General features: G+C 34.6%; 1 protein-coding gene across 5 annotated transcripts in view; it reads left to right on the top strand.

Moving 5' to 3' along the window:
- The window catches only part of ADGRB3 (adhesion G protein-coupled receptor B3), a 682,811-nt gene that overhangs the window by 521,161 nt on the left and 139,146 nt on the right, over positions 1-22,504 (top strand). For all 5 annotated transcript variants that reach the window (XM_074333154.2, XM_074333153.2, XM_074333155.2 and 2 more), the window contains 3 exons: positions 9,163-9,289; positions 10,912-11,015; positions 14,593-14,695. In XM_074333154.2, coding sequence (XP_074189255.1) covers positions 9,163-9,289; positions 10,912-11,015; positions 14,593-14,695 — 334 coding nt within the window. The remainder of the gene's footprint in view (positions 1-9,162; positions 9,290-10,911; positions 11,016-14,592; positions 14,696-22,504) is intronic.

Here is a 22,504-nt window from a genome sequence, read left to right as displayed (position 1 = left end):
AAAATTTCTGAGGAAAAGGGTCCTAAAATGATATAAACAGAACTTTATTCTTGGATTTTTCTTCTATTTTATTCAAAGTACTAATGCTTTTCCTCTTGGAGTTTCAGTTGATTTTTCTTTCTCTTCATCTTTCTAATATCAGCACCCTCATCAATACTCTGAATCAAACTGTGGAAATTCTGTCTCATTATTGCTGCATCCTGTATAATTTCTCTCTCCATGGACTGTTTAAGTCTGCAGTGGAAGGTGTTAGGAGTTTTATTCCTACCTCAAAGCAAAAAATAATTGACAAAATGTTATTTTTCTGTGCTGACTCACATGCAATCTTTCTGCCTTCCATTGCTAAACTCTTTGATATCACAGGGTTTCTTTTTTTAAATCTAGAAATCTAGTTTCCATCTGAGCCCCTTTTCTGAAATTGTTCTCCCAAGGGTTCTCAGTGTCCTCCTCCGTGCCCACAATGACAAGTCGCAAGTGACATATTTTTATTCTCGTATTATTCTCATTAGTATTTATTATTTTTACTTCTGTGACAAATCACTTATTCATGAACTCCTCCCCACTTATATTCTGTGAAATTTTAATTCCCCAGATATCGTCACCCTTTCTGAGCGCTCTCCCTCCGTGCTCCTAATTCTGGCTGCACTCTCTGATAGGGTCTGCCCCTCACTGTGGGAAGAGAGAAAGGCACTGTGCTGTGAAATCATGCAGACTTGGCACAGCCCTTTACCAGCCAAATGGCCTTAGGAAAGTCACACACTCATAGCTCCATTTCTTTCTTTGAAGCACATAATAATAAAGCCAATGGTAGGCAGTCAAGGGCTTGCATGGATGTTATACAGATTGAAATATCCTGGCAACTTCCAGCTCCAGGTTGTTTCATCTCTAGGGTCTTCGTAATCCTACATGGAGGCACAAGCTCTATTTGTCTCAATTTTTCTATCTGGAAAAAGAACAATAATATCGACCTTGATATTTTAGGAATTTTTTTTTAAATGTTGTTTAAAGTATCTACCACAGCACCTCACATTGAGTAGACACTCAGTAAATATTAGCTGTTATTTTCATTAATTATTTTCATTAATTATTTGCCTATTGACTAATTAATGATGACAGCTAGCATATTTTAACCTTTGATAATTAATAAATCATAGTGAAGATACTTATACATATTTATAAACCAGTAGATTGGCTTCCTTAATGTTATTTCTTCCCAGACTCCTTTCTCCTTGATTTCCAATTTAAAAAACAACAAAAACATACTTGATTCATGTTTTAATCAGTATTTTGTTTGTTTGTTTTTGCTGTTGAATTGTAGTAGTTCCTTATATATTTCGCGTATTAACCCCTTATCAAACATATGGATTGCAAATATTTTCTCCCATAGGTTGCTATTTCACTCTGATAATTGTTTTCTTTGCTATGCGGAAGCTTTTCAGTTTGATATAGTCCATTTATCTATTTTTGGTTTATTGCCTTTATTTTTGGAATGCCAGGAACTATGAGGAGGAGAAAATAGGGAGTTTCTGTTCGATAGGTATTAAATTTCAGTTGTGCAAATGAATGCATTCTCGAGATCTGCTGTATCACATTGTGCTTGTCGTCAATACGGTACTGTACACCTAATTGCTTAAGAGGATAGATCTCATTTTAAGTGTTCTTATCACAACTTAAAAAGTAAATAAATAAATAAATGAAATTACTGGTAGTATGGTGCTACCATACTTATAAATGATGTTTCACAACTCTCAAGAGTAGCGTATTCTTGGTGTTAATGTATCTTTTATGACAAAGAGGCAGTGACAGTACAATGGATAACTTCCATTGAAGTTGTCAAGCTCCAAATGGCAAAGTGGAAACCTAATGTGTCCACAGAATAACCTAACATAGTGCCTCCATCATAGTGGATGCTGAATAAATAATTGTGAAATAAGCAAATGAATTAATGAAGAAAAGACTAAGTACCTCAGGTCAAAATCTATACCAGGCACTTATTCAACAATATTTATTGAGCACTTACTATGTATCAACCACTGTTTCAGGATCTGGGGATACTGAAGTGAACATAACAGCCCTGTGCTCATGAAGCCTATATTGTAGGAAGCTAAAAGAGCAAAAATTAATTTAAAAATACATATATATTAGATGTGATAAGTGCTATAGACAACAGCAGATCAGGGTAAGGGCAAAGGGTATGTGGGAAATTTTTGGGAAATGTATCAATTATTATATAACAAACTACCTCAAATCTTAGTGCCTTAAAACAACAACTATTTTATCTGCTCACAGTTCTGTGATTCAGCTATTTGGTTGAGTTCCACCAGTTGGTTCTTTTGCTTGTCTCTTCTGGGGTCATTTGTGAGGTTGTAGTCATCTGGCAGTTCAAACCGGGTCTGGATAGTCTAATATGGCCTCAACTTATGTACTGTGTTTCCCCGAAAATAAGACCTAACCAGAAAATAAGCCCTAGCATGATTTTTCAGGATGACGTCCCCTGAACTTAAGCTCTAATGTGTCTTTTGGAGCAAAAATTAATATAAGACCCGGTCTTATTTTTGGGGAAACACAGTAGTTGGTGCCAGTCTCTCATCCTCAATGAGGCTAGCCGGGGTTACCTCGCATGATAGCAGAATATCAAGGTGATAAGAGTGGAAACTGGAAGATTTCTTAAAGCCTAGGCTCAGAAGTCCTACATCACTTCCAATGCATTCTGCTGACCAAATCAAATCACACAGGTACCAAAATTCAAAGGAAAAAGAAATAATTTCTACCTCTTGATGAAAACTTGTATAGAATTTGTAACCTACTCCAGATTGGGAATTACTGTTTTATATCATATAGTCAGTGGCAACATCTTTGGTAGGATGATGTAAGGGCAGAGACTTACATGATGTGAGGACATACTCCGCGTGGATATCTTTGAGGAGTACATTCTGGGTCAAGGGAATTTCCAGCACAAAATGCCAAGGTGAGAAAACAAGGAGCTCATTGTGGTTGGAAATGATGGACAAAGGCCAAGTATGTTTAGGAGATGAAGGTAGAGAGGTAATGACAGACCAGGTAGTATAGTCCTTATAAGCTATAATACGGTCTTTGCCTTTTACTTCAAGTGAGATAGGAAGAACCATTGGTAGAGTTTAGAAAAGATTGACATGATTTGACATATGTATCAACATGATGTCTCTGACTGCTGTGTTGAAACTGAACTTCAGAGTAAGGTGACAAGAATGGAAACAAAGAGCCTAGTGATGAGATTTATCCAGAGGAGAGATGACGGCGGCTTGCAATATAAAGGTAGAACTGATAGCTTTTTTCTGGAATTTTTAAAACTGATAAGGCAGAAAACATTTTTGGATTGTGTAAAGTCTTCTCAACCAGATTCCCAGCTTTGCTAAGAAAGAAACTGTTATTTCATTTATTTAGTTTATTGTAATGTGTGTTTTCTACTTTATCATTTGAAAAGCACTCACTAAATACTTATTGATTGGTTAGTGAAGACTCAGGCCTTGCTTCCAGATTGAACATAATCACTACAGGATGCTGAATTCATCATCAGATGATGTTTGAAGACCAAAAGCAAATAGATGAGCCTATCAAGATCCATTGATACTCTTCAGATTGCATTTGTGCTATATGCTCCAGGACAGCAAATGAATTAGGTCTAAGACAATATGTCTGGATCCAGCAGTATTAAAAACCACCCTTGAAATGTAAATAATTATTGCATTAATTTCACAAACATTTATCATTAAGTCCCTGCTAAGTGAAAAGCAGTGTCTGAGATTCAAAGTCAAACACGATACAGTTCTCAAAAGGAATAATCTAGCTTGTTGTGGAAAGTGTTAATTTTATAAATGAAGAAAGTGAGGTGAATTTATCAACTAATCTAGTGTTGGATGGAAAGCATTAATAGGCAGTGAGGAGTTTGGCGAAGATCTAAGTGTAGAGTATTCCTGGAACTAGTTCATTTATAGATAACAAATTGGAAATAACAAAATGTTATGGTGGACCACCAGGCACAACAGAGTGGACAATAACTGTTCTTCCTCGTGGTAATGAAGGAACATGCTTCTAAATATCATCCCAATGAATGAAGTATATGTGCTTTATGCTGATGTTACTCTTTACTCTTTAGACACATATATAAAGAGTGTGTGTGTATGTGTGTGGGTGTATATATACATAATACTACATAGGAGCATTATGATAATTGATATAAAAATAACTTTGACTAACAGTCTTCCATTGAATCAAAATACAGAGGATATTATTTTTTAGAAGGAAAAAAACTTACAAGTTACCCATTTTCATGTTTTCAGAATTTGGAATTTAAACTTTAGTTATCACCCCATACAGTAAATGATCTCATAAGGAGATGGAAGATGCTTTATGTCATGAAAAATTGGTAGAAAATCTGTTTTTCTTTAAGGTGTCATCAGATATATCACTTTAAAAAATAGAATGTAAACTATAGAGTCTGTCTATCTTGAGCTAACTTTATCTGTTGTCAACTCATATTTATTAAAACTATGACAGTAGTGCCACAGTGTTTGCAAGTGTAAATAGGCATGACATTCATATCTTCTTACAACTTCATAGGACAGATTCATTATATTCTGTTTTAAAACAGGTGACAATTAAAATTTAGCATTTCAAAAATCTCTAGTCTGGAAATGAGAAGTCCATCTTTGCTTCTCTGTGACTTAAAACAGGTTTCCTAAAATCACTGTACTTCACTTTCCTCATCTATACAACTAAGTGGTTGGGATAGATCAGTGGTTCTCAACCTTCGCTGTATACTAGAATCATCTGGAGAAAACTAGAAAAGTAATAATGCCCAAGGTCCCACCCAGGGTTTAATTTTTTAAAGGTCTCCAGGTTACTTTAATATACAGCAGGAGTTGAAAACCAGTGTACTAAATGATCACAAAGGTTACTTCTAGTAAAATTTTCTAATTTTATGATTCATTGTGTTTTGACATAGTAACAATTGCTAGAAATACCAATGCTCTCAGTATCTTCAATGTCCTGAAAAATATAAATTACCTTCAAAGACTTCTTCTACTCAAAATTGAGAACATCTTGTCAACTGTACTCCAAAATTTTCTGTATTATGAGATAACTTGCAACAAGAGCCATATATGTGTGTCATTCATTTGGGTGTAACATATACATTAAAAAATAGCATAAGTTTATCTAAGTCTTAGAAATTAACAACATTTTGATTGGGGAACAACTATTTTCTTTCAGTATGCAAACATTGTAAAGACAGTTTACTAAGAAATTGTGTGTAATTTTTTGAATTGCTATTTAGCTATTTTGATTTTTAATAAATTGACCATTGATATCCTAAGATGTAATAAACCTACTACAGTGTGTAACTTAATAATAAATACTTTATACATTGATTTATTATGAAGCAGAATAGACAGTTTTTTAAATGATTGATTCAAGTGAAATATTTGGTTGTAATCGTATTTCAAAAGATAAAAGTTTGATTTCTTGAAACAGTTTCGAAATGCCCTATAAGTTTTTGCTATCAGTTTTTTACTAAACTTTTTGTTGCAGTGAACAGATAATTTTTCCTTTAATCTTAAATACTAGAGAATATTGTCACATGCAGTATTATTTAAAGTTCCCATAAAATCAAGAACCCAATGATATACTCAGATCGAAAAAGAAACTGTAGATTCTTAGGAAATTGGGGAAAGGCTTCTGATAAATATTAACCTGGGAAGTAATAGATGTTATGTCTTATATTTTCACAGAGTTCTGTGCTTGTGGGTATATACTTTTGAATACCTGGGACAGGCAGACTCTTTTCTTCTTTTAGCCAACCTAATAATAGGTAGAAATAAAAGAGATGCAGATGACAGCTACAGCTAATATGGAGGAATGTAGGTGTAACCAACAAAGAATATGCTAGTTGTACTGAATTTCTGCAGACCTAATTATTTTTGGAAACTACTTGAAAAAAATGTTAATGCCCAGGGAAAACACTATAAAAAAGAAATATGTGATTTCCAGTATAATATGTATGTCTATATCATCATTCTGTGTTTGCTTCTGACATTATCAGTCTGTTATTCTTATTATCTTTAATGTTCATACATATTTCATTGTATTTGTTTGCCCTATGGGTGACAACCTAAACTTAATAACTAAGAACAATTCACAGATATGCTATTAATCATAGCATGTGAAACTATGACATTGGAAGAATAATGAGACTGATGGAATAGTCCACATGTTTAAAAACCTTGTTGTATACAGACTGGGCAAGCTGTTTTGCTTCACATTACCTCTGCAATATATCAGTTTGCCTGACTACGTCTCCCTGAAATCAATCAGACACATGTAGCATGCTTTCAAAGAATTTTGTACAGTAGGATTCAGCTATGAAGTGTTTGAAAATACAGTGGACATGTATTATAGGTTTTATAATAATAGTTACATGTACGTATGCTAATGATTTAAACACTAATTTATAAGAGTTTTATATAGTTTTAAAACATCAAGAGATTTTATGAAGCAGTATTAAATGTAGTATCAGAATGGCATCACATGTCATATTACTCAACTCTCGGGAGTGACCAAATGTAGAAATTACCCCTCACCTTTTAAGATCCTCTCTCCTATTCATCTACAAATTCTGGTGTTCTATCAGATGCATTATCCAATGCATTATTTTATTTCTTGTTTTAAACTGTAAAGAGCACATTATGCTATATTCAGTCATTCATGTTATTATCCAATGGATAATAATATCATAAATTTAACTAAGGGATAATAATTACAAAGAAAGTTAAGAACAGAGGTTATGTAGCCTCAAAAAAGCTGTATCTGAAAAGGAGAGTGTGATTAGAAACATTTCATGCTGTAGGGAGTGAAAGACTAAATAAAACATGGAGACCAGTGTCGTTTACTTCCCAATTTTGCCTGGGGCTGGGTCAGGTCAGCAATGCAATCAGTGTACAAAGTAAAGTAAATTGACCTACTTTTCTAAAGATGTCAAAATGTACATGATCTTTAGAGTCTAGCAATATTATGTTGAACAGACTTTATAACTGACAGCCAAAGTTTAGTGATGCTAACATTTTCTTGAGTAAACAAACTTTCATTACTTGGATATATATAACTTTGTCTTATATGAGGTCTATTTATAGTAAAGTTTTTTTTCATCGTTAAGGCTTTGAATGAGTTTACTGGTCATAACCACATAATGTAAAAGTGTAAGTACTGGACTCCATCTTAAAAGCACAGATACTGCATTACAGTAAAGCTGTCATCCAGGATGAATAATGCAGATTTTATGTTTTAAAACATGGCAGATTGTCTTAAATGTATCTTTCTTCTTTAAACTTTAATCAGTTGAGATAAATGTTTTTCATTTGGCCTTAACTGTTTGTCACAAGAAGACAAGAGCTAGACAGCTAATGAAATAAATTGAAGTGCTGCTATGGTTAGGTAGAATTGGAATTTAATACTGTTGCAGTTGGTTGAAGGAATAATTGATATATTATTTTTAATTTGGTATGGTTGCATGACATCACAAGAAGGAAAGGAGACCTATCAAATTCTGAATATGCTAATACTAGAAGTATTTGGGTGAACTTTAGTATAATTTTTATGTAGCTCTCCCCAAATACAGTGTATTCCTTCTTAAAAGAAGTTGTAATTAAGAGTATTTTGAGTTATGAATATTAATATCAAATCATGAATATTAAAAAGATATTACTTTCAGATACCAAAAAGAGAGCATATGAATTTTATTCTGTAGCTCAACTTGGAAGTCCAACTGTCACAAAGAAATCTGTCTCATTGAAATCTCTCAGAAATAGATTGCATGCCTTTTTAACCCAGTAGCTTTAGGCGTTCAGAGACGAAGTAGGTGAAATCAAAAGTACCCTATCAAAATTAACATCAAGCCACGTGTTATCTTCTTTGGGTTTCAGAGTAATTTTAACTCAGATAGTAACTTGGTTTAAAATTTAAACACACACATACACACAGGTTTGCTAGTTGGAGAGTTTCCATGCCTGGGGGAGGGGAGGTGATAATTGGCGCAGTCAGTATACAACACATGTAATGATAATAAAGTTGATTGGTTAAACTAGATAGCTTACTTTTTTTTTTTCTTTTCTGCCTCTTCCTGTAGTGTAGTTTAGCCAGGGGGTGGAAGAATTCTCCCCCATCCTTCCTCCCTGCTAAGAAGGTGTAGGTTGACACCATTTTATTGTTCTGCTGGGGTGAAAAATAAACCATATCCTTGAGGATTTTGAATGGCTACACTGAAGAGAAAATTGAAGTAGGCCCTCTTTCCCCCTGCCCACCAGACTTTGGGGTAGGGTTAGTCTTATAAATGTTCTAGCGGAGTTGGGGTTAGCTTAATGTTTCTACCCCAGGGCAGAGAGGCGGGACAGGGGAAGAAATGTCAAGGGCTTCAGAGGCATGTTGGGTTGAGTAAAATGTGGAGTGGAAAGCTTATCTGAAACCCACCCCTCCCCTGGATACCAGGCACAAGCAATGAGAATCGGAAGCAGCTGATGCCGCTGCTGCTGTTTCCCGTTTCCAGGGTGAAATTTTCACAGCAGCTAATTTTAAAGGGAGGAAAAATCCCTAACCGGCAGCAGAGAAGATCCTATCAACCCAACCCAAGCTATGTAACCTTTTAGGCAGGCTTTTCAGAGAAATCCGCATTTTAAAAGCAAGCATTCACAATCCAAAAATACGGGACGGGAATCAGAGCTGGTATGAAAATATGAAAAGCCTCTCTACACTCTGAGTGTTTGAAACGATCCGATGAGCATAGGAAGTGGCTGCCAGCGCTCTGGCGGCTCCTCGTGCTGCCGCCGCCGCCGCTGTTCCTCGCAGAGGGCTGGACAGAGCTAGTCCCGGTTTCAGCACCCACAGCGCTGGACAGCTCTCTGCACGCCGCACCACCGCCTGCTTGCTTTTTCCAAACACTCTCGCTTTGCATTACTGGAGATGCATCTAAATTACATCCTGTTCAACAACAAGTAGATTTTTTTTTTTCCTGTACGGGAATTACAGTAGACAATTCTCATAATTAAACTGCATTTTCTTCTTTACGGATTTGGCTGTCAGGCGTATTTATCCCGATCTCCCCCTTCCCCCCCTTACCCCCCTCCCCCCTTGCAGGAACGAGTCTTTGGGAACGTGGTCCACCCAGGGATGTAAAACTGTGCTTACCGATGCATCCCATACGAAATGCTTATGTGATCGTCTCTCTACCTTCGCCATTTTGGCTCAGCAACCTAGAGAAATAGTAAGTAACAAAGGGAAAACACGGCTTTAATGCAAAGGCAGGGACAATGTGGCGAGTGTTTCTCCAGGGAACTGCATTTTAATGGGGAAATGGAAAATGTTGCAGGGTGGCAAAATTGGGTTCGTCTCCTCCTTAGCTACAGTAGCATGGTGAAATGAATTGTAGTTGGTGTGCTATAAGTAAATTCTACTGAATTGTATGTCTTCTAACTTGAAATTTCTGCAGTATAGTTTTGAGGGTATGCTCCAATCATATTGCTAATATGCTGCAAACTTTCAAATAAAAATAATTGCCAACTTATCCTGTATTTTATAACTGGAAAGCTGTTCTGGGGAATTTGTGAGGATACTGTTGGTAGTAGAATGAAGACCCCAGACACTACAGCCAAACACATTGCATATCTGCATTGGATATTTTCAGCACAGGTTTTCTGGGGGTGTCCTTGGATATTTATTTTTAAAAAATCATATGAAGTTCTCATGAAAGAATGAACTGTCAAAAACTGTAAAATCATTCCTTAAAAGTATATAGGTTTGTAAAACTAGTTTCTGAAATAGACAACTGTATAAACTGTCTAAAGAAATTTAATATTCTCATCAAATGTATTTTTAAAAATTATTTCAAAAACTGAAATACTGAAAAATAATTAAGATAACTGTGATTTTCTGTCCAAATTTGGCCTAAATATGGATCACTCTTCTTACTTATTTTGATAACCAAGAGAATACCTAACATAATTTAATGTGCTTATCTAAGGTATGGAACACAGTTGATCTTAAAGTGTATTTCTTCAGACTTCCAATATTAAAAAAATGAAAAACAACAGATTTTATTAGTTATTTTCATGTTAGTGTCTCAGGAAAGAAACCTCTCATATCATGACTGCTTGTACTCTTTATATATGTTTTAAAAGATTTAAGACTTATTTTTCAAGGTCATGTATTTAGGGACTAATACTGGCATTGTGGAAATTATCTATACATATTTTGTTCATAGAAAAAAAATCACAAAATATATTCTAAAGTCTTGAAATTTGATTTTCTTCTATATCCTCAGAGGCCAAGCAGGTGAAATTAAATGAGAGAATACTTAGAACAAAGTTGTCAAAAGTCAGAAAGTTTGAAAATTTTTCAATATCTAGGTACCAGATTCGGGTCACATAATGAGTTGTAAATGGGAGGATCAAAGTAAATTTTACCAAAAAAAAAAAAGAAAAAAACTCTACAAAAACATATTGTGAAATAACTCAACTGTAGTTAGTTAAAGCAGATGTTTCCAATTTTAGCTAGGGAAAATTGAACATGTGAATGTTTACCAAGTTGTAGTTTTAATTATTTATTTTAGAGAGCCGTAAGTGGCTAATATAATCAAGTATTTAAAACTGTAAGGCCTTTATTACTTTGCAGTGGAAGGGGGGGGAGCTAGACTTAGTGATTTTAGAGGTTGAGAATATGTGAACAGAGTGGTAACTGAGTAATTATCTGGTAACTATAACAACTATCTGGGCTATTTTTGAATGTTAGGATAGTTTTGCTGAGTTTAAAAGTTATTTTAATTTAAAAATTCTCTCTCTCTCTCTCTTTTTTTTTTTTTTTTTTTCGTTTCCTTTGTTTAATTTACAGATCATGGAGTCCTCTGGTACACCTTCAGTTACCCTAATAGTAGGCAGTGGACTTTCTTGCTTGGCCTTGATCACTCTAGCAGTTGTCTATGCAGCATTATGGAGGTAAGTAGTCAATTAATATACGTGAAATGGAATGCTCTGTTTTTCAGAGTTAAATCAGGGAATATGACAACCATTATTATATCTCCTTCTTAATTGACTGGAAGAAGTATTTTTAGAATCATTATAATTGCTGTCATTGAACTATAATAAATGAGCTCAATAATAATAATAATAATAAATAAGTGTTTACCTAATTTTCTTGCCTATATTTGCCTGTTACAAGAAAATAAAACACCTGCACACTTTTCTTTCCAGTTCAAATGATGGTAACCATGCTTATCCCCAAGCATGGTACTCTTATACCCCAAGTTCAGTCTAAGTGTGGTTTCTATTTATCCCAATTGCTATTGAACTTGACAGTTGAATTGGTACTAACTAATTTCTCTGTTACAGAAATATGGTGTCTAAATTCTTAAGTTTTAAACATGCTTTCAGTATGTCCCAGACAATAAGTAAAATCTTCTATAATATTAATGCACTAACATAATACCACAATGCTCTAGAAAAGAACTTTGGTTGAATGTTTTGACCAAGTAAGATTTTGACAAATTGATTAAAAGATGTCAGAAAAATACATAAACAAGGGTGATTGAAAAAAAATGTGTACACTATTTAAAATTGCACCTGCTTGGTATTATGAAAATTTAGTGTTTCTAATTGATTGGTTTTTATTCTATTAATAAAATTGACTTGGGATGTTTATTATGTCTACTCATATATATAACCAGTCAATAACCAAATGTTAAACATTTTTATATCCATTTTGATTATTAAAAAATATTCTAAGAGCAGTTAACTATATTATTAAATAGATAATTCTGTATTATTTCCTTAAAAATTATAATATTAAAATCGCAAAAGTAGCCAATCTAGGATTTTACTTATATTTTACTAAAGATAAAAACCAATTTAGGTGAAAAATTAATTAAGACAGTAAAATTGTCATGTTTATAATAAAATAAAATATGTATACATTCTTGGTCCATTGGCACAGATGTATAATAGAGGTTCTACCTTCCTGTGAAGGAGTTACCTGGTAGTGAAACATTAACAAAGTGAGACAATCTGATAAAATATGACCTATCCCAAGAAATGAAGGAAATGCTTGGTCTAGGCATGGTGTAGTAGACAATAGAATCCAGGGTTCAGGGCTCAGTCAAGCAGGCATCATTCTGGTAGTGCAAGAACAAGATAGATAAAGGGTGGGAAGAGGACAACTTTCTCTTCCACAGTTTCCTGAATGTCACTTCTCAGAAAATGAGGCAATGTTTAAGGGCCTGGATACCAGGTAATCATAATAGCATCATAGCCCATACTCACTGAAGTATTTAGAACTAGGTTTCTATTTCTCAGCCCTTAGAGTTTAGGCACCAGTTTCACCTTCTCTTCACCCATCAGTACATATAGCTAACACTAGCACAAACAATGTCAGTATAAATGATATAAAAAAATTTGTAAAAGTACAGGATTAATTAGTCCATAATAAAGTTTTCTTCAATCTAGAAAATCCAGTAAAATCACTAATTGCAAGTTTCCTAAGAATTACCAAGACATCTGAAAGGATCGTTCAAAACTTGACATGAGACCAAGAAGTACAGAAGAGAGTACCTAGAAACAACATAAATTTGGGTTCCTAGCAGTTTGTTTTTATTTTCTAAAGATTTATAAAATATATGACTATCAGAATTATTTTATATATAATATACTATTTTTAAATTTGTTGGTGTTCCATGTAGTTCATTACAAATGTTCATCAAAAAATTAATACACTAAGTTATGGTCTCTTTATCTATAGATATCTTCTGTGGACAGATTATTACATCAAATTGCAGCAGGGCATGTCATTTTAATTCATGCATTCAGATGATTCATTCACAAATTTTGTCTAAAACATCAAACACATTTACGAAAAGTACTGAAAGTTGAAATACTTTATAGTAATTTTTAAGGCAATAATGTAACTCGTTATTAAGGAAAATGGAAACATCTACAGTCTTCAGAGTGGTCAGTCTGGGCCTTTTATTACCATGATTTTCCTATTTACAGGGCAAATGATATCACTGAAATCCTTTTAATAATGTCATCTATGTGCTGGAGCTGTCATGGAAGCCATTAACATCATATAAAGGGTCACTTTTGTGCAGCCCTTAAACTTTTTATGTTGCATCTCCCAGACACACACACACACACACACACACACACACACACACACACACACACAGAGTAAACCATAATGTTTGATTATGTTTTCAGCATCCCAGTATGTGGTTTATTATATTTTTAGATACTATTGAAGCAACGATAGTGTTAAGTAACTCTTGAGACCATTTTGTAGTGAAAATCAACCTAGGTTAGTCCCATTTGGGTTCATTTTGTGAAGAAAGGAAATTTCTTTTATAATTAAAAAAATGCTTTTTATATTTTATTGTTACTTCTGTTTTGTTTTGGTTTCTCTTCTGAAATATTTGATGGAATGTGGGGCTTTTGCCTAAATATTTTTCAAAGACAAAGAGAAAGAACTTTGGTAGATTTTACGTTCCAAAGAGTACCTCTAGATCTGTGGCTCCCCCATTTCACACTGCACAGGAAAGCCCACACCTGCTGTGGAAAGTGATTCCATGTCCTAATACAAATTGAACAGTTTCAAACACACAGCAAGTACAAGTGTATCTTTTTGTTGCTGTCACTAAGTGATTTACTATGGGGTACAAACAAAATAGCTGTTACCTTTTCAAGGTAAACAGCTGGTAGAACATTTGATTCTGAGCAGTTTTCTCCAAGGCTTACATTTTTGATGCACTTAAAAATTATATAACAGCTTGTATAAACACTTCTTCATAATGGTTAAATATGGCAGACACCAAGTAATTTTCTAGCCTAATGACAAATTATTATTTGTGGATTGTATTAGTTTTTAAAGATAAGGATTCATTTTATTTATTTATTTATTTATCTATTTATTTATTTGTTTGTTTGTTTGTTTGTTTTTTGGAACAGTTATTCAAGAAAAATAAAATATAAAGAGTAGCAGCCTGAGTATATAAAAATACTTGAGTGGATGAAATGGTGAATGAAAGTATTCATAGTTTCATAAAAGTAATGGCATCTTTTTAGTAAATTAGCGATATTTCAGAATCTGTGGTTTTCATTTTTGATTCTCAGAGTTTCTATTGGTTGATTTCTTTGATAATATTTAACATGTTATATACATACATATATGCAAAGATAATTATACTGATTAATATATTTACAATAAATTTTATACTTTTAGTAAAAAAAAATATATACTGATAACAGGTGTACAACTTAGGCCCTGTCGGAAATACCATGTTGTCCCCACTGATGTCTAAAGAATAAATAAAATTCTAAAGGACTCTGGGACATGTCATGTCACTACAATTGGGTCTCTAAGCATAATCTTTATTGTTTAAAAACCTGTTTTCCATGTTTTTCTCTCTTGTAAAGTTTGTGTTTTATTGTTTCTCTTTCAATATGAATTCCAGCAGTTTGCATAATATAGAATTCTTGATCTTTCTGTTGAATTTTAAAGTTGGACACTCTTTCTCTCTCTGGCTAGGTACATACGGTCTGAGAGGTCCATAATTTTAATTAACTTCTGCCTGTCTATCATCTCATCCAACATCCTCATACTGGTTGGACAGACTCAGACACATAATAAGGTATGACTGATGATTATTCTGATTCTCTGTGTGTTTATGGTTTGACGTAAAGTTGCTTATTGATAATCTAAACATTTGTTCTAGTTAAAATAGAGAACTTTTGACAAAATTGTTTTAAAAGAAAATTATTTTATTGGTTTCTGATTAACAGTATTGACTCTTCCTGACTGGGTATACATTTCCATGGCTTAATTTCTTGGGATTGAGAGGTTGTTTACAATAGTAAAAATATATGTTTGTTAAACATTATATCAAAGCTGTATGAGTTCAAAGCCTTGGAATGTCAAAAGCACAAATTTTGATTCATTATCCTTATTGTAATAGGATTGCTTGTGTTTTTGTCCAATTGATTACATACTTATTCCTAAAAGTCAAGTATAATTGCTAACAAGTGCAATATACATCTTGAAAATCCTGCCCCCCAAAAAACATTGTTTATAGGCAATAATCAAAGAAAATATTAAGTGAAAGCTCTGTTTTATGCCTTTCAAAAAGTTTTACTTAACCAAAAACATTTTGATACTTAACCAACATTACAATTCTTTAACTGCATAGTAATTTTCAGCAGAATGTAAAACTATAGGCCCTATTTCTATGAATTGACTTGAGATGAATGACCGTGGTTTGTTCCAGAAATGACTGTCAGCTCTCTTTACTAAACTACCCTGAAATACATTCCAAGAAACCTGTAATAGCCATCTTAAATTAACTTATCCCTACCTCAAAGGAATTCTGGTAAACACTGCTTTAATAACATGTGTTGATCAATCCGGGCCTCTTTTTTTCTCAACTTGTTAAAATTTTCAAGTACTAAAGCCAATAATTGAACTTTTTTCCCACAAGCTGTCATTTAAAAACAAATCAAATGTACTTTCAGTAGGTTATTTTGATATATTAGATATTTGTAGGACATATATCAATGTCAAGGATTATGGATAGTTTATTTTGCTAACCTACACTCCTAAGACTGCTGATTCCCACCCAAAGAATCTGATTTTGGATCTGGATTGGGCCTAGGAAACGCTCAGGTGATTCCGATTTCTTCTTGAGTCATGTTGCATTAAGCCAGGGGAAGAATCCAATGGAGATGTCACTAACCCCGAAGGACCAAACAAAAATAATAACTCAAGAATGGCCCTGGAGAAGTAAAAAGTACTTTCATATATTTGAATGTTTTGTTTTTTTCTCATTTCTTTTGGGTGTCTTGTTTTCTTAGAAATTGAATAAAAAGCATTCAAATCTGTTAACAGCCTGTTATAGGACAAATCATATCAGGTCCATGTTATGACTATTTAACATAAATTTTAAAAAAGAAATACATGGGGAAAAAACAGGAAGGAGAAAGACCAAAGGTGAGGGAGATGCCAATGGGAATTAGGAGGAAAAAAAATGTGCAAAATAACCAGCAGAGGAAAAATTGAGGCTAAATACTGGGACTGAAAGGAGGAAGTGAGGGGGAAAGAAGGAGAGTTGAAGGAGAGAAAATGTAACTGTAGGCCCTAAGAAATTAGGAAATTTCTCTTCCCCTTTTGGCTGTTCACTTGGGCAGGGCTTCAGATCCCTTAGAAATGCTTCTTTATTTGTTAATACCTATTCATAATTCTTCAACTGTTTATCCTCGAACCTCCTCCACCCAGAAAGGAGAGCTTCTCTCTGAAGTAGGAATTATTTACTGGGTCTGGGACCTAGAAAAACAATCAAGTTAGGAGGGTTAGCTGGAGGCCATAGTTTAGTTTCTTTTTTATGCCAAAGCCTCCCTTCCTGTCATTGTTTTCCCTCCAAACACTCTTGAGTTATGCCCCCTCTTTAGAATATGGAAAGCTGCATGGTTTTCTGTGGAAAATAGGCTTTTAAAACTGTTTCATGTTAAGTGGTCAAGTTTTTACAAGTTCTGAGCCAAATGGTGAAACAGAATTTTCCACAATGTTTGCTACATATTGCAGTGTTTATTGTCTAAATTATTATTGTCCAATAGAAATATAATGTAAGCCACAAATGCAAGCCACATATGTAATTATATTTTAGTAGTCACATTAATAAAGAGAAACAAATGAAATTAATTTTAATAGTACAGCAGGCCCTTGAATAACATCATTCTGTTCAACGTTATTTCTTTATAACATTGATGAGATGCCATAGGAACTTAATTCTTGTTTATATCAATTAGCCTATGGTAAAATGTGTTTCTTTATATCCTATTTTGTTTTCCTTCAAGTCGTACAACCTATTGACAACGTTAAGTGAGGACTTACTGCGTGTTATATTTAACACATATCCAAAAGATGACCATTTTAATATATATTTACTGTTTTTAAATGTTAATACAATATTTTACAATATTTTTTGTCTTAAGAATCTGCGTTTATTTTTTACTTATAGTACATCTCCGTTCAGACTAGCTCCATTTCAAATGCTCAGTGGCTACCCACTGCCAGTTAAAACCATATTGTATAGGTCTACATGGTAATAACATTCAGACATTAAAATGGTCTCAAGAAATTACATTCTTCTTGCATGTTTTGGCTTTCCCAGGTTTCTAATGTCCCTATTTTTCATGAAAATGTCTTTTTGATATCTGCAAACATTAGGAATGTCAAAGGCAAGATAAGAAAAGTCTAGTTTTATTTTTAATTTCTGATTATCAAGAATGGCTGGTATGGGCTTAGTTTAAAAAAAAATATGAATAAACAAAGTTTAGTGTCATTTGGATTCTCCCCACGTAATCAGCTACTATTAGATTTTACCTGGTTTTGGGACCATAGCGGTTCTGGTCCAGATAGACTATGTTAATTTTTGCTGCTACAGTTATTGATGCAGGTGGGAAGGAGCAGGTGGTGATGCTAGTGGTGATAAAGAAAATGAGAAATTATTGGTTTTCTTTTATTCTATGTTAATTTTGCTTTACTGCCTAATTAGGTGATCTTGCAAGCCTAGGGCAATTCACTATAGAGGGACTAGGTACAAAAAATGTAAAACACTGGGATTTTATTCCTAGTCATTCTCAACAATATCAAGTTTCCAGAGGGAATAATCATATATTTGATTATGATATGTGTGCTGAATTGAGTTCAATTTACCCTACTTCATTTTATATGTGAAATAGCATTATGCGAAAAGCTATGCCTGCTTTACTGTATTTAGGATTAATGAATTCTGAAAAAAAAAATTACAAATGAGACATCTGTATTTTTCTGTGTACATTCCAGGAAAGTGTTTTAAAAATGTAAACTATTGATCGGTGCCTACAGTATATTATGTAGGTTGTGTTAGGACCCCGTTGCTGCTGTGGGCATTTTGTAATTGATCAGATTCCTATATTTGAGGTCCCTGGTAAGTTTTGATTGATGCTTCAGTATTCTTCACTTGGAAAAATAGAAACATCTGAGAGACTTCTTGATCAACAAGTTATTTGGTATTGCCTCTGAGAGTTGTCATCGCTAGTCTGTGTGAAAACTGGCATTTGGTGCTGATGTCCAGAAGAGTTTTGAAGTGTCATACTGGGATCTTTCTCTGAATAGCTTGTTGAAATATAATTGACTCCGTTATCTCACTACTGAGTATCTCTGCTTTCTTTTGAGTTGGGATAGAAACAAGCTGAAATAATCTATTGTTAAATATATGATGTATTCAAATCTTTAAACTACAGATTCAATTGCTGGCAGCAAAAGAATCAAATGCAATTTCTTATATGCCTTCTTAAAATGCAGTTATAAAATTTAATTACAACTCACTTCATTATATTTCAAGCTTTCTCATCAAGCTTTGCCCTTTGATCTTTGTGCATTCATAATTTCAACCAAGATGTTCATATACCACTCAAATATTGTTTATTTGTAAAAAATTTCCATTGTAGCTTGAAGTAGGAATGTTTTTTGTTGAGCCAGGTAGTACTGTTTTGCAGAAAGCAAAGATTATTTTGAAAATAGACATATTCAGAGACTAGTTTCCTTAATCTCAAAAATATATATCTGCTACTTTCTAAAAGATTTCCAGATGATATATTAAAGGTTTCATAGCATTCTGTTTAACTGATGGAAGCCAAATTTGGCAAAACTCGTGTAGTTTTGTTATTTGTTTGTTGGTTAAATAATCATGGCCACCCAAGAAGTTTGAAATACTGAATAGATAGCTTCATTACCAGGTTACAAAGAAAGCAAGTCAAGTCCACATTCTATCACAGTCAGATATTTGTTAGATCGACACTTATTAGCAAATCAGGAGCAAAACCTGTTCTGTAAGTACAATGAGATCCTAGGTATTTCTTGTTTTAGATACTGTGACCATACTTTATATGCAACATTCAGGTGAGGTGAACACTCTAGAAGCAGGCTTCTGTGCCCTTCTGTCAGCGTCATTCAGTCAGACATCCTCCTAATCCAATGTCTTGACACACAGACTTTGAGCATAAAGCTGTGGGCCCATCTCTAAGAGGTGCAGGATACAAGTTTCATATAGTCCATTCAGGAGTAAGATGTGTTTAACTATATTAGCTAATTTACATAGCCTCAATGCCTTTATTTTCAAAGAGAACTCATTAATACATTCACCATAATGATTAACCAAACACTAGTTCATCAGTAAATACCAACCTTTGGTATTCAGTTTGATAATAAGTAAAGTGTTGGTTGTGGATGGATTTACCTAGATCAAAAGGACTTGGCAGTTGCCATTTCTGAAGTATGGCCCTTTCAAATATAATGCCAGCTGACCACCCTGTTCTGCCTATTCCGGGACAACTAGAAGTAAAGGTTAAATGACCCAGCACATATATAGCATCATAATGACGACACTCAGTGTTACAAAATAAGACATCGTAAAAAAACATCCTAAAACTTAAACATTTTGAAAAATAATACTCAAATATGAGAGGACAAATTTGGACACTAACTTTAGTCCTACAGACCTAGCAAAAGTCCTCAGTTTTGCATCAAGGGAAGCTTCCTGAATTATTTCACATGGGCAAATATTTCCTTAGGACTATTTTAGAGAAATTTCTCATGATTATTTATGTATGGACCGTTGAATTACATAAAGGGCTGTGTCTTTTCATTCAGTCATGCAAAAAATACAAACTTCCCTGTGTTGGAGCACTTTTTTAAAAGTCACATACTCTACAAATTTTCTTACTTCATTTTGTGCTTATTTACCCTTTATTAAGTGTTATGTTTTTGTTCTGTATTTTGTACAGAGATAATTAGTAAATGTGGGCCAAACTAGAAGACTATGGTTATTCTAGTGGAAGATGTTTTTGTGTTGCCAGAATTGTTATTTAAAACTAAAATCTTGAATTTGAATACCTCGAATCAGGTGACACACTCTCTAATTCACCTATTTACCCTGTGACTTTCTTTTGCCAGAGACCCAGATTCTTCACATGTTACTTACATGCCTGGCCTCTGAATGTATCTATTTGTTCAAGTTCTGAGAAGGAATATTGAATATATGTTTTCAGCTACTCCTTCTGTTCCTCCTCATACCCTATGACCCAGCCTGCCCCTCTTCTTGAGATTCAGTGGTCTTCATGCTTCCCTGGAGACATTCATCTCTCAGGTGGTGATGGTTAGGAGCAGGCATTTTAAACGAGATAGAGCACCTACATCTGCCACTTCCTTGTTGTATGATCTTGAGCTTGATACTCAGTCTCTCTAAACCTCAGCCTCTTCTTAGTATCCTTCTTACAGTGTTGTTGTCAAGCTGTCATGAGGTAACACCTTTGAAGCACTTGGTAAGCATTCCTTAAACAGTAGCTGTGATTATCACCATAATGACAATGATGACCCCCACATGTACATCTGATTCTATACTTCTCTTCTGAACTTCAGATTTCCTCATGTCCAGTTTTCTGCCTGCCACTGAGCTCACCATTCATGTCCCTGCCCCACATTCGAACATACTCTATAAAAATTGAATGTATATTTTCTGTAGTCTCCAACCCAGATACATCAGCTAGAACTCTGAGAGTTATCCTTGATGCCTCCTTCTCCCTCATGTAGTAAATCTAATAAGTCATCCACCTGTGCCAGTTGTACCCTCACATATTTCTCAAATCCAGCCATTTGCCTCTTTCAGGTATTAATAATTATATTCACTAGTCTACCACTCCCAGCATCTTTAAACCCATTCTCTACCTTGTTGTCCAAGTGATGGAGTTAAAATTCCAATCTGACCCCTCCACTTCCCTGTGCAAACGTGTACTGTTTTCTCACCTCCTACAGAAGTGATTTTTCAAACTGTGCTCAGACACAAGCAGTGAAACATGTTTTATTTATCTATTGAGGTTTCTTTTCATTGATTTGCTTGCATTAGTATGTTGGGGCTTAATAGTAAATTTTATTGAGAAAGAGTTGTGTAGTTTATAAAACTTGAGAAGCCTTGAACATGACCTGAGCTGACCTCTTCATTCTCCTTCTGTTTTACTGATGTATATTCATCACACCAGCAACGTCAAACTGCTTACAGTTCATCAAAATCATTCTGTAGCTTGTTCTTTGCTACCTTTCAGCCTATAGCACTGTTATTCTCCTCTACCCCACCTGATTGCTCAGACATCTTCATCCGTCTCTTGTTCATTCTCTGACAATCTGCTCAGTCCTCTCGTCCTGTGGGAAGCCTTCCTTTTTCCTCCACTCTCAGGTACACCAGCTCTGGGGCGCCATGATTCCCAGCGCATACCTATAATCTTGTATCATTACCTGTTTTCAACCAGACCATGAACTTCTTAAAGCAGGGCTAGGTTACAGTCGTCGTTAAATTTACTGCCAACATACAGTCTCAGTACAGTAACTATATAATAAATATTTATTGACTGATTGAGTAAATGCATTTATTTAAGTTCATCCTTTAGGCTTATACCAATGGAGCTAATAGCTGTAGTTAGTTTTATAAGGATTAGTGTCCCTAGCTCTAGATAAAACGTAAGCCAATATGGTGATAAAGACTATTTTCCTGAGGCTTGTTTTAAGCTGTGATTGATGACATACTTTAAGATGAACCAGTCCCTCATTTTTAGTTAAAGAGACTCTGAAACCTAGCAAATGTGGCACTCCTTCTACAGGGACGTAGTCGAACACAAGTCTCGGGCCTATGCTGTAGTTGCTTCGGAGAGTGTCAGATCTACTTTGACTACCTTCTGTTCATTTATCCTCAGGTGTTTGTCCAGAAGTGTCCTCTAGGCAATGGAAAGGGACGCTGTGATTTGAGCAATTCTTAGTTTCCATCCCTGCCCCACAACCTTTTAGATCTGGCCTCCATGATTTCTCAGCTGGACTTGCATAACATCCTTCTAACTTTGGTCTGATCATTCAGTCTTTGTTTGCATTAGCCCATCCTTCATATTATCGTGCAAAAGATTTTAAATGTGAGGAAAAAGTAAACAACTGTTTATGGCATTCCCTGTTTCCAACTCTTCAATGAGTCTGTAGGGCTCATGAGATTAACTGCATTTTCTGAACGTCACCCACATTCAGGTTGTCCCTCGTATTTAAGTTGACTTTGTGGAAAATAAAAATGGCACTCCTAGGTAGATGAGTTATAAAAGTACTCCTCTCTCTCTCCAGGCTAAGGTAGCCTCTGGAGGACTTCTGGCCTCCCATTTCTGCTCCATCCTGGAGGCCATGTCTCTGTGCTTTCCAGGATACCCCATGTGCAACAGAACCCCCCTTGACTCTATGCCTTTGTACTTGTTTTTACTTTGATAAACTCCTACCACCTATTAGGAGTTGGTTTATACAAATAATCTTAGTGAAGTCCTTCAACACTCCTTTCTGCTTCCATAGCATGTGGTATATACCTCTGTTATTAGCACCAATC

This window comes from Rhinolophus sinicus, chromosome 2 (genome assembly GCF_057876585.1).
Source record: "Rhinolophus sinicus isolate RSI-liver-muscle chromosome 2, RSI-T2T, whole genome shotgun sequence".
Lineage (NCBI taxonomy): Eukaryota > Metazoa > Chordata > Mammalia > Chiroptera > Rhinolophidae > Rhinolophus > Rhinolophus sinicus.
This window is presented reverse-complemented; position numbering and strand designations above follow the sequence as displayed.